Below are 13022 nucleotides of genomic sequence, written 5' to 3' on the forward strand. Positions count from 1 at the left end.
CTCCTCACAGAAGTTGCTTGCAGCTTCACTTTTGTTGTCAGGCCGCAGTGCATCGTCTTTTTACACACCAGGATACTTCTTTTCTCTGGGCCCACGAAACATCTGGCGAACCCTGTTCATCATCCAAACCTCTTGTTTTTGCCAGTAGCATACACGCATTGGGTCAACACTGAAGTGCCGCCAAGCCACACCCTTTACATATGCTTTGATGCATGCTCCACCACCTTCAGTTTAAAACCGGCTGTGTAGCTCATGTACTGGCCCATTGTACGCCATGCATTAGGAGCAAAAAAAGGTTGGTGAAACGGAAAACCATGGAACGCAATGGCGAGTCGCGGAACAGCACAGAGCAGAGAAAGGGTGCCGAGCATGTTTGGGGCTTTGTTCACGCGCCACAGTGCTTTGGTGGTGCTATACGCATGAAGGTTTGTTTTGTGTTCAGCAGGTGGCGCTCCGCAAACGCGCAATTTTTAATTGTGAGCCACGACATTCTTATCCCTTTTCTTGCTACTGCTGAGATTTTTGTTGTGTTTTGTTAGAATGCTTTTTTAGTGTCTCTACCAATACTGTGGTGTGTTGTCAAGTTACTGCAATACAGTAAAACCCCGTTGATACGTTCCCAGTTCATACAATTTCCCGGTTACTACACTCTCAATTGTGAACGCTAAAAATTCCCCATAGTACATTTACTCCCTAGATAGTACGTTTTTCCGGATAAGTACGTTTCTCCCTCGCGTTATTTTTAAAAACGTATCGTCGAGGTTCTGCTATAGTAGCTACAATGCCGAGATAAAAACACTAAACAGTACATTTTCTATTCCCGCTGCATTTTTATGCAAGGTAACAAGATAGTAAATTCTCTAGAAGAAAAGTGAGGGGGATTCAATACGTGAATGGGTTCTTTATGTGAGTAAATACGGTATATGCGTCTAGACCAGCAGTTGCATCATGACTGCTCACATCCATGGCAAATGCCAGAGTGCATCATACTGCATCATGCAGGAAACTGTGATAAGCCCACACATCCTGGACTTCTTGGAGCAAGCATTGGAAGCCATACCCATGCAGCAAGCTGCGAAACAATCTCCAGTGGCATCAGTAGGTACGTTCCTTGAAGACGAGTTCAGTGCTTTTGTGATTTAACAATGGCAACAGGGAACTAGCCTTTGCCCCTGCCATGTGCATTTTTTGAGATAGGGGACACCGATGACAGGTGTAGTGCTGCAGTGTGCAGCTACAATGTATATTGCTGGCGGTATTGCCATTGACCATGTATTGTTAGTTGCAGAAGGTTTCCTTTGCTGTTCTGACTGTGCCAGGTCTAGAAACTTTAAAATACACTGGCTGTTACCCACACAAACTTCAAAGCCTATCGAGTGTTCACTAATGGAGCATGAATGTTACCCACACTAGTCAAACCTGGTTATATCGAACTCGCAAAAAGAGACGTGTCAGTTCAATATGTGGGATAATTCAATATAGGCATGCTGCGGAATTGGACGCCATGAAATCACATACCATGTTTAAAAACATTTCATTGATGAAACTGCCTTACTTTTGCACAAAGTAGTCTTGGATCCTTTGTTTGAACAACCTCGCTGCCTGGGACAGTACGCACTTCTCAACATTTTCTAGAGAGTTGGAGCAGCTGAGACCACAACCTTTCAAATTCGCAATGAAGCGCCGGACTAGTGTGAGTGCACCAATTACCTCAAATGTTGTGAGCCGTTGCTATCCTCGTTGCACTTGGTGGGATGTCGGCAGCAATGTAGTCTCACAAACTCTCACGCGGTTGTGTGCACACAAGCTTGCCGGCCATTGATCCGGCAACGGCGTGCGGAAATTTCGACAGCTTGCTCCACACTTTGGCAACGACAGCGGTGGCTTTGTCGCATTCCTCAGATTTCGAAGTCATCGCTGGCACGCACAAGTTGCAGATTTGAAGCCATTTTTGGGGGTTTCTTCAGTAACATCTGCCCAGAACCTACTTCGAGAAGGTTAATCAAAGCACTTTGCCTATCGTGCTGAGGGTGCTCTTAGGAATCTGGTGCGCCGCGGAGACGTCCAACTCCTCACTGCGTTCGACTGAAGTTATGATTGCCAACTTCATGCCGAAAGGCAAATTCAGCCGCTTTGCACTAGCTAGAGCCGTCAAATAAGCCATTATTTGGTGACACTAACGCTAGCCACCACAGCTAAACTCCAGAAGAGAGCTCACAAAGTGCAAGTGACGCATACACAACGAACAAAAAAAAAAAAACAAGAAAAGCACGGCAGGCGAGCCAGGATTATGTTTTGCATGGGGGATGTTAATGGCTCACCCTACACAGCGTGGTGGTGTAGTCACAATAGAAAGAGTGAGGGAAAGGGGAAAAGAGCAGCCCGCTACCTGTGAGCGGCCGGGCTGAACCACTGAGGGGTGTGCCGGCAGAATTACTCTGCCGCTGCGAGGGAAAGCCAACTTGGGGGGGAAACTTTCGCAGCATTTGGTGTTTGACGTACAGTAGCCAACAGATTTTTCGGACCTGGAGGGGAATGAAAAATAGTCCGAATAAAAGAGTAGTCCGAAAAATCCGTAAGTCATTACTCCTATGGGGCAACTGGCGGTTCCTCGGGGAAGTCCGAAATATCCAGCATGTCCGAATTTTCGGAGTCCGATAAAACGGTCGGCTACTGTATTGGGAGTCGCAGGTATTTTTGTTCAATATAAGTGTAGATTTTGCTATATAGTGTCACTGTGAATATACCATGACCAGAAATAGTTCAATATACAGGATAATTTGATGTAAACGAGTTCGATATCGTTGGGTTCGGGTGTAGCCACAGTTACAGTTTCTGCCACAATTCTCTAGGCCACGCCAAAAGTTTCCACAGCCACAAAAAATATTCGAAGCAAGAGCTTAACGTTCAAGCATGACTGAATTATTTTACAACAGTTAAAATGGAAGGTGTTTTCCCCAGCTTTGTGGCATAAAACATTACGGTATCACTCGAGAGGTGTGCTCGTGCTTTAAATTCTTTGTGGCACAACTTTTTGACATGGCCTAAAACCTTTTGGCAGAGACTGTGCCTGATGAAGTGACTTCATTTACAGGACTCTGTAGTGGGGCGAGTGCGAATGACGGCCTAGCGTATTGCACCATTGACGGGAGTTCCTGTTCCTTCCAGATGGCGGTGGTGGAGGAGGAGGAGGAGGGGGAGGCCTGGTGCTGGAAGAGGGCCAGTACGGCTCGTTCCCTGTGGACGTGATCGTGTACTTCCGCATGCAGCCGTCCATCCTCCGCTTCAGCTGCCTGCCCGTGTCGCGGGTGGAGTGCCTGCTGCGGCTGCCCTCGGTGGACCTGGCCTTCTCGTCCAAGCGCGCCGACGAGGGACCCGTCGGAGGCCTCTCGGCCACGGGATGCCTGGCCGACTTCTCCCTCTACATCTTCCACCCCTACGGGGGAGCCAAGAAGATGGCCGCGGGCGCCACGGCCGACGCCTCCCCGCTGGCCGTCACTGAGCGCAAGGACTCCCTCTCGCTGCAGGTCGAGTTCGTCAAGGTACCACTGGCCACTCTGCTCCGCTCGCTATGTCAGTTCTACGGAAAGGATACACTACTCCTGATGTGCAGCTACTGTATTACAGTTGTGGAGTCCATACCAGTGGAAGAATACCATTTTTTTTTTAATTTTAAGTTTATGTAGTTTCGTAAATGTATTGTTGGAGCCATGCTTAAAATTATTTGCCGTAGATGAGGAAGCTCTCTTGAGAATACTGTGAAATAAAAATGCCAATTAGCGCAACCGGTGTAAAAAAAAAACGTGCACATGCATGTGTGGTGTCGTTGTCTAATCTGTTGGTGATGGATGTGTGCTAGTTTTTTGGTGCCAAATGCAACTGGAATTTCTTCACTACCAGTGGCTACAGGATGAGATATACTGGGGGCACAATATTCTTGCCACCAGCTAAGTTATGGTCGTCCAAATCAGTGGTGTGTCTTCCATACCAGCGACTCTTGCAGCATGTTGCTGCTTTTTCCCCTGGCGTGAAATTTTGAGTAGTAGTTAGTATGACCTGTAGCTACTGTAAAGCTCAGGGATCCATGTGCCTTATGCTGGCAGTGGATGTCAATGCAAATAAATCAGCAATCTGCTACCACTCCCCCTTGTATTATGTGCCTTTAGTTAAACCAGTGTCAGGGGCAGGCCTGCTAACATTTCGGTAGCATACTGAGAGTCGTATGTTTTCTTTCTTCTTTCCTAATGCTGGGGCATCGGCACTTCATTAGAAAATTTTTTGGTGGCTGTTCGCTTATCAGATGTGTGCTCTTGATCTGCTTGTGATCACAACTGTACCCATGATTGGCATTTGTACTCCTCTTGCAAACTTGGAACTTTTCAAGTAGGGCTGCAGATTTTTCTTCCGCTTCACACTCGGACTGCGGGTGCACTGCGGCTATCTGTGAAGATCAAAATCAAGGTTGCCAAAGCTGCTCCCATGAGGAACTACCTACTGGCATCCATGCGTGCATTCTTTGGAGCTATGGTTAATTTTTTACTGCTGATAACGAACTTTTGCCCACTAGTTTGTGGTGTGGCGTTTGAGCGGTCCTGCTGGCTCCCCCCGTTGCCAGGTGAACATGAGCCGGAGCCGTCACATTGGGGCAGACAACGGCCGAGCGCTGATCCGCTTCTCGGCCCTGTGTGACGTGGGCTCGGCGTCCTTCAAGTACGACATGAGGCGGCTCACCGAGATCCTGGCCTTCCCTAAGGCCTGGTACCGACGCAGCATTGCCCGGCGCATGTTCCTGGGGGACCCCGCTACCGCAGGCTCGGCCTTTGGGGACCCAGGTGACACCGGGGGGGGGGGGGGGGGGGCTTCTTGCGGCACCACAGTTTGCCGTGCCGGTCTTTCCTGATGAGACTCCTTCTAGGTGTTTTCTTTGATATATAGATAAATAGGTACTCTATTTCTGGTGCCTGAAACACCTCAGAGAGCTTAAAGGCACACTGAAGGTTGGAACCAAGTTGCCCTCTATCAACGGGTTGCGGTGCTGAGAATCTAAACACACCATTCTTGCAACCAAGAGTTGTTTAATAAAGCAGAAAATCCCAGAAACGTGAAAACTGGTGTCGACGCCCCGCACACTTTTGGGTACCGCGATTTGTAATGTCACAATATTTGTGCACGGCGAGAGCTCATTGGAGAAGCATCTATAAATGTTTTCCTCAAACAGTTCGTAAATAGTTGAGCACGTGAAATAAACGTACAGTGCAGACCATTTATAACGTAACCAGATACAACGCGGGTTTTTCTGGCCACCGGTAGGCCTCCCCTAGAAGAGTGCATCAGCTTGCTGCTTATAATGCGGTTGCCCGAAGGGCAATACCGTTTATAGTGCGGTTTTTTGGTGGGTCCGCTTATTGACCGGCGTAGTTGGGGCATTGTTTTAGGGTCGCAAGAAAAAATGAAGACGGAATCAGCCATCCCACACAGTGCACACTCCCTGCTCTCCTCTAACTTCGACATAGAAAAGAAAAAATATAGGCACCCTTTAGTTCACATGTTCTGTTTGCTTGCACATGATAACCACAACTGTCCTTGATTGACGCACCTCAGAAGATAGCGAGCTCCTCCTCTACCCCCCATTCCCCCCCTCCCCTACTCCTCGCACAGTAGTTGTTTTTTATTACTGTAACGTGCAGATAAGCAACTCCCTTTTCCTTCTCGAGCACCTGGAGATAACGAGCCGCAATGCTGGAGGTTCTCCGTACCTGTACGCTGTGCTGAAAAGCAACCGCCTTCGGCATGGCGACCGCGAGCTGGGGTGAAAAAGAAAAGAAAATCTTGCGTGCTGCATTTTGATCACGTTGTCTCACGGCATCCGTTCATAGGCGGTAAGAAATGCAGACAGGCTCCCTCAAAACAAACACAAAGCTGTGCTCGCGTTTCAAAGACCTTGGGTGCCTCAATGGACGCACATGAATCGAGGCACCCTAGCAAGACCGTGCAGCAGCTTGTAAACCCGGCAGTGCCATCTGATGTGGAAAAAAAAAAAAAAAAAAAGATGAAATAAAGACTGCGCCGCTATTTTTAAGAGGCCTTCGGTTGATTGATGACCAACAAAGAATTATTAAAAGGTAGATTGCGATTTGGTTGGATTTGCGCATGTTTTGTTTGTAGTGCGGTACCGCTTATAGTGCGGATTTTTACGGCCCCCGCGACATACGTTATATGTGGTCTACACTGTAAATCAAAAGTTTCTGTGAGCCGATCTGGTTTTAAGAACACAGACTACAGCTCTTATACATTGTGAGACAGGCTTCTTCCCTCACGTTTTCTAATCGGCCTTAATGTTTTGTTTCGTTTTGAAAAAACACTGGTAAAGTGCTTTAGCACAGGTGCACAATTAGCAAAGTCAATAACCTACCATGGTGAATGCCTGAGCTTCTGCAAGCAATATCCGTGGCAGGAAGCGGCAAAAGGAACAAGATGCACTGCAGGTGGTTAAGCGACCTGCCTGAGCTTCTAATCCATTTTCTGAGTGTGGATGTTGCTATAGGTAAAGCCTGTCTGCACCCAGTTCGAACCTTATCGCCTGTTAAAGATTAGGGTACCGTATTTACTCAAATCTAACGTGCCCTAGATTGTAACGCGCACCCGTTTTTCGTGGTCCGAAGAAGAAAAGAACGATATGTTCTCGATTGTAACGCACACTAGACTTTCATTATTTAATACAAAAAAGCAACTTTTTCTCACTTGGAACAAGCAAGGTTTATTCCAAAGGTGGCACGAAATGAAATGTGCCGGTTATTGCCTGCAAGACAGTCACCACGACGACGGACCGGGGCAGTGACGGGGCAGCTCTGTCGTTACGGGTCTGTGAGCCGCTTGCTGCTGCTGTTTGTACTTTGCCAGCGGGTCTTCTATTTGGGGATATCACCCCCTCTTCGCTGAACCCTTTCCATGTCGCCTTGCTTGTGAAAATTCTCTCTTTCTGTTTGCGCCAGTCCCACACGCAAGTGTCCGGAACACTGAACGCACATGACACGGCCCGATCGTCATCGCTTTCCGCACACAAGATTACTTTCTTCTTAAACGCAGAATCGTGGTGAACCCGCCGTGTTTTCGCAGTGGGAAATTCCACGGCGGAAAGAACAGAGGAATGCTAAAAAAGACTACGCAGACAACAAGGCAAACATGCGCCAACTACGAAGCGCTGGCTACGCGTTCAGTAGTCAAGCAGCCATCTTGAAACGTCGATGGCGATACGGCACCGCAGTTTTGAGTCATATTCGATTGTAACGCGCGTCTGATTTTGGGACCTATTTTTCCGGAAAAAAGGTGCGCGTTAGATTCGAGTGAATACGCTACTTACTGCAGGGGGTTATCCGAACGATGTGAACTTGTGTTCTTTCGTTCTCTGCGAGCCACTGTTGATAAATAATCCATAAATCGGGCACGCTTAGCTCTACCCTTGTTACGTTTGGGGCATGCGGAGCCTTGGCCACGGAAACTACTTGGGACGGGTACGGGAAGCGGGTGTATATTTCACGCCAGGGTGGCGCGTCGCATGAGAGGGGAGAATATGAGATGTACCATGATTGCCAAATGAGGTGAGATGAAGGCTCCCGCTTGAGCGACGCGTAGCGTTTGCATACTTGAAACGACGCTTGTCGCTGCTTCGCTCACGGCCGGCATGATGGGGTCTGGGTGTCCAGTGTAGGTGGGGACACCGGCCGCTGGAGCCTTGGAAAGGATTTGTCGTTCCATCGGTGACAAATAATAAAAGTCAAAGCCTCCTTGGTGAAAGAAACGTTTTTATGGGTCGGCCATGGCTTGGTGACGTAAAAGCTACCGTTGCCAGCCTGAGAGGTCCTACTGCCGACCGTTTATGCCCTAAACCGCACTTGCGCCTCACTTCTACTTTGTGACGCGATGTCTGCGTCATGATAAAATGAAAAAGAAGCGGAGGAGAGAAGAAATGCCAGCTTTTCAAAATTCTCAGGAAATAACACATCATTGCTTGCCAAACAAAAGCTGAGAGTGCTACAAAATGAATAATTTTTCATTTAATTGAAAAATTCAGCCTTTAATGTCTCTTTAACAGCTATGCATCTTCTTGCAACAAAGCGAGGACACATACACCAAGAGCAAGACGAGCATAGACATGCATGGATGGAAAATATGCTTAGTACAGTCGACCTTTGACAATTTAAAATCGCTTAATTGCAATTTTCAATTAATTAGAAGTGACATGCTGGCCTCGTCAATTTTTTATGCTATCCAGTGGCAGAAATTGCTAGATTATTTCCAGCTTAAACCCATATATTGGTTAATTATAAGTTAATTCTTAATAAACATCATCGAGGTGACTGTCATTCCTTGATAAAATTCTAAATTTTCAAGCGCAGAAACAGCTCTGTGTTCTCTACTGATGTCGGCGCAATCACAATATAGGAAGTGCCACATTCAATAAAGCGGCAGTATTACTCAGTCGAGGGTCGCATCCGCTGATGGAGGGATAAGTCTCAACGATCAAGCAGCCCGTGTCGTACACTCGACTTGACGACTAAAGTCGATGTTCTGAACGAAATTGAGAGGGGAGGCTTGTTGTGGGCGAACAAGAATTTTATTCTCGTGCTCTCTGTTTGCTGTAAAGTTCCGAGAGAATGCCCTTCCCCGAAACATCACGCACCCCGTTTAGGGGTGAAATATTCAACATACTAGAAGGCCCCAAAGATCGCCCACCCCTTAGAATCGATGGCTTTAGACCCGATCAGTGGGCAAAATAAATGCGAATTATCTATTCATGTATTGATGCGGTCATTTATGTGTCCTTTCCGCACTTTACCCGAACAATCGGCAATCTCGCATTTTTTCTTGAAATCTCCAAAGTTTTCGTTGGTGGTTCAGCCACCTTTTTGTAGTTTTTCGCAATTGACCCAAAAGTTCGCTCATCCCGTATTTCTCACTTGATATCACTGTACTTTGGGTGGCTGTTCTTTCGGAACTTTATGGTAATTGGAAGGTCAGTTCATTCATATCGTTTCATGGTCTCCGTGGACTTCATATTACCGAAAGTCGACTGCAGACGTACACTTTGTTGATGCTCGCACCTAATGTGAGGCAGTTATTATCTCTGGTGCCAAAACGGGATGTTGTCTTTTCAGCTGAAGACTCTGCTGAGACAAGCAGCAGCAGTGGCACTCTTTCGCCCAGCCGGGCCGACTCCTTCCCTTTCGGAAGTCTGGAGCTTGGCTCACCTGAAGAGGAAGCAGGCAAGGACGCATTGCATGCGCGCTTTGCAGTGTCCACTGCCTGTCTGGAAATTGCTTTGCAATAGGTGTCTCGCATTTATTTCAAGAAAAATTTTGGCTTTCGGGAAAGAACAGTTCCGAAATTGGGCATACGGAGGTAGCAGGCTCATTTCCTTATCTTGGTGGAAAGTGAAGCCGGTGGGAGAATCCAGTTTCCAGAAGTGTAGCAGGTGGAAATCCTTAGAATGGGATACATTTTCAGCAAGGTATTGCTTTCTATAGAATAACTTATGGCTCGCTTTCATCTTTGTAGGTTTTTGTTTTTTTACTTCTAAAACTGGTCTCTAAAGCCAGTACCAAGGTACATTGTTTTTGTTTTTTCCCCCCGCCTTTCGAGCCAGTTATTTTGATGCAACATTTTTGGTTGTAGTTCAGTACCTTGTGGAAACTGAAGGCATGGACGAAACTTTCGGCCAGTGCATGCAGTCTACAGTCCAGCATAGCAAAGCGTCTATTACCGTCACTTTTGCACCTGTCTGCTGCGTCTTTCTTCACTACTTTGGCATGCACTAGGAAGATGCAGTGACGAGCAATCGCGGATTTCTTTACAGGAAAGCATTTCTAAAAGACGAGTTGTTTTTGAGTCTAAAAGATGAGTTGTTTTTGAGTGCAGTAAAGTAGGCGCACGCAACGTAAGGGAGGAACGGAGCGATTTTATTGGTTACCACCACGCAGCGAGTTGCCATTTTGCCCAGTGTTTGCTTAGGATGGGCACCGTGCACCCAGTGCATAGTACTTGCAGTACATTTACACTGTCGCTGTAACACGAAATAATGGTCGTAGCAAATAACTTGCGTGCCCCTTTAATTGTACTGCTGCGAGGTTTAGCGGTAATACCAACACCCTGTTATGTTTATTGTAAACGAGTTCATCGCTGTGTGATGATGACGGTGTCTGAGCCCTCTCTTCTGGACCATTTTACCAGCGAAAAAAGGACAAGGACCTAGAAAGAAGTAGACAAGACAATCGCTAGTAGACGCTAGTCCCGTTAGCGATTGTCCCGTCTACTTCTTTCTAGGTCCCTGTCTTTTTTTCGCTGGTAAAATGGTTCTAAGTCAACACCAACTAGCCCAACTTTCAGCCCTCTCCCTTCTGCTTGGCCTCTGCGTGTGCAGCGCCTTCACCGCAAGAACGGCCCGCACCTCCAAGGGGACAGGCTTGGGAGACCCTCCTGCTCTATGCGTTGAACCTGTCCCGGCTCAATGTTCACATGAACATGGGCAACGTCATGGGCAACACATCGTGAGTGCCGCTCTCGCACTTGCTCGCCCCCAGGAGTGCAAGTTGCTGCACTTGCACGCAGCCAGACCTGCTGTTGCGGTAGCGTAGTTGGTGTTCATTGTCAGGTTGCGTAGGTTACGGGAAAGTTGTGTCGGGCAGTTACATGCCCTGTGCATGTTTCTGGGTGGTAGATAGAACTTCAATTTTTTTTTACGTGTTTTATGTTGTCATTTGGTGAGCAGTTCTTGCTAAAATAAAGGAAAGGCTGTTAACAGCTTAAGCCGGCAGCCGAGAGATACATTATTTAGTAATTGGGGGAAACAAAAGCAAGGTAGCAAGAACACAATCAATGCGATCTTATAAATTTACTTCAGTGGTACGGGAGTGCATATATTTTCAAATTTAAAGTGCGTGATTCTTGATGAAACTTATATTTGGACAAGTTTGGTACTTCTCTCAGCTCTCCTGTTAGCCTATGCTTCAGCACCACACACAAGGTAAACGGTATCAAACTTTGTGAAGGTTGCTATCACTGCAAGCACATGTTCCAGCAAACTGAAGGTGGCGCGACGTTTTGAATTTAGAAGTATAAATGTGGGCTGTTGTTGGGAGCGCATGTGTGCATCTCGCCTGGCCCTGTCTGTGCAGGTGGTTGACGCAGGGTTTCAGGTCGCAAGGCCGCCTGGCCATTGACAGCCGGGGCCACAAGGACCTCAACCTGGCTGTCGACCTGGACGGCTCCAGCCTGGATGCCAAGGGGGGCATCGTGGGCGGAGCTATTGAGCTCAGCCGCATCCACACACACAGTGAGTGCTGCTGGAGGGAAGGGGCAAGGAGGAGGTGTCGTGCACTAGGTGGGAAACGGAAGCCGGTGCTGAACTGTATGGGTATGCAGGGTGTTAAATGATGAATGGAACACTTTAAAAATTTTCCTGAGCAAACCGCCGCTCTGTTCTCTCTCAAACTTCACACGAAAGTCGCATTTTGTGGTCTATTTTGTTTGACGCCAGAACAATGATGGAACTTCACTTTTTATTCTGAAAATAAATAAAAACGATTTTCGCCTATGGGAAAATGGCGGCCGATTTGAACGGGCGAGCCAGTGCAAGCTGATCTTGGAATTATGGCGCCACATGGGGTATGCAGAGCAAAACGGACGATGGGGATTCACGGTAGGAAGGAGCCAAATGGTGTAGCAGACGAGCAGAAAATGTGAAAGCAGGTGAGGAAAGAAATCCAACGTTCATTGGCAACGATAAACCATGGGAATATTTTATTATGGTTGGTATCAGCTTTTATGCAACTATTTGTGATCATCATAAACTAGGGACTGATTGTCTGCTACACTATTTGGCTCCTTCCTACCGTGAATCCCCACGGTCCGTTTTGCTCTGCATACCCCAAGGTGGCGCCATTGTTCCAAGATCAGCTTGTACTGGCTTGCAAGTCCAAATCAGCCGCCATTTTCTCATAGGCAAAAATCGTTTTTATTTATTTTCAGAATAAACTGGTAAGTACCGTTGTTGTTCCCGGTGTCAAACAAAATAGACCACAAAATGCGACTTTCGTGTGAAGTTTGAGAGAGAACAGAGCGGCGGTTTGCTGCCTAGCAGTTCTGCATGCACCTAGTGCCATCTACTATCTCGTGTTGAACACTCCACCTACTGGGATGGCTCAGCAGCTGAAGTGTTGTGCTGCTGAGCCCAGGGACACAGGTTCAGTCTCTCAGCTGTAGCGGATGCTTTTCAGACGGAGTTGAAAAGTGAAATGCCCGTGCAGCGAGATTTTAACACACATTGAGGATTCCCAGGTGGCCAAAAGTAATCCAGGGCCCTCGCGCATGGTGTGCCTCATAGTTTAAACCCTGAAAAATTTGAAAAATATAATTTTACATCAGGGAACACTCCTTGTATTCTTTTGAGCACCTGCTAAAATGAGCCCGCTGTTTGGCCTCCATGGCCCAGAGGTAAAGTTACTGGTTCTAACGCTAACAGCCTGGGTTTGAGCCTTGGAAGTGCCAGTCCCGTGCTTGGCTGCAAAGTGCTCTCTGCTCTTTCCCTTTCCGAAATCCAGTGGGCCTGCAGGAGAGCTGGGGCCGGGAGCCCGTGCACACACTGACGCTGGCCCTGTGGGCGGCCGAGAGCCGGCTGGACTACATGGGCAGCAGCGTGCTCATGGGCCGGGTGTCCCAGCTGGCCGTGGAGCTCAGGGATGAGTGGCGGCTCTGCGAGGGCTGCGAGGCCACCAAGCGCCCCGCCCTGCTCTTCGTCCACGGCCAGGTGGGTGTCTGGGGAGAGGGGCATCGATTACAGGGCCATGTTGCAGAGCAAAGCAATGGATGGACAGGAGAGAAGATGTTCTTGTTAAATGGGACTGGTTCTCTTCTGGTGCACCTATTTCCCTCTGGCATGCGGGTTTTGCGAGCCTCGACGTGTGTTTTATGTGCACGTGTGTGAGGCAGTTATACATGGTCATGACTTGCAAAATGTGGCTCTTAAA

General features: G+C 47.8%; 1 protein-coding gene across 1 annotated transcript in view; it reads left to right on the plus strand.

Annotated features, from left to right (window-relative positions):
• The window catches only part of Tweek (transmembrane protein KIAA1109 homolog tweek), a 105157-nt gene that overhangs the window by 83920 nt on the left and 8215 nt on the right, over positions 1 to 13022 (plus strand). Inside the window, 7 exon segments of the mRNA XM_077703467.1 lie at positions 1003 to 1102; positions 3169 to 3542; positions 4616 to 4832; positions 9156 to 9263; positions 10418 to 10544; positions 11172 to 11329; positions 12597 to 12802. Of these exon segments, the coding sequence (XP_077559593.1) occupies positions 1003 to 1102; positions 3169 to 3542; positions 4616 to 4832; positions 9156 to 9263; positions 10418 to 10544; positions 11172 to 11329; positions 12597 to 12802 (1290 nt within the window).

The sequence above is a fragment of the Haemaphysalis longicornis genome, unplaced genomic scaffold (assembly GCF_048455015.1).
Source record: "Haemaphysalis longicornis isolate Haplotype H1 unplaced genomic scaffold, Haemaphysalis longicornis Haplotype H1 scaffold_3, whole genome shotgun sequence".
Taxonomy (NCBI): domain Eukaryota; kingdom Metazoa; phylum Arthropoda; class Arachnida; order Ixodida; family Ixodidae; genus Haemaphysalis; species Haemaphysalis longicornis.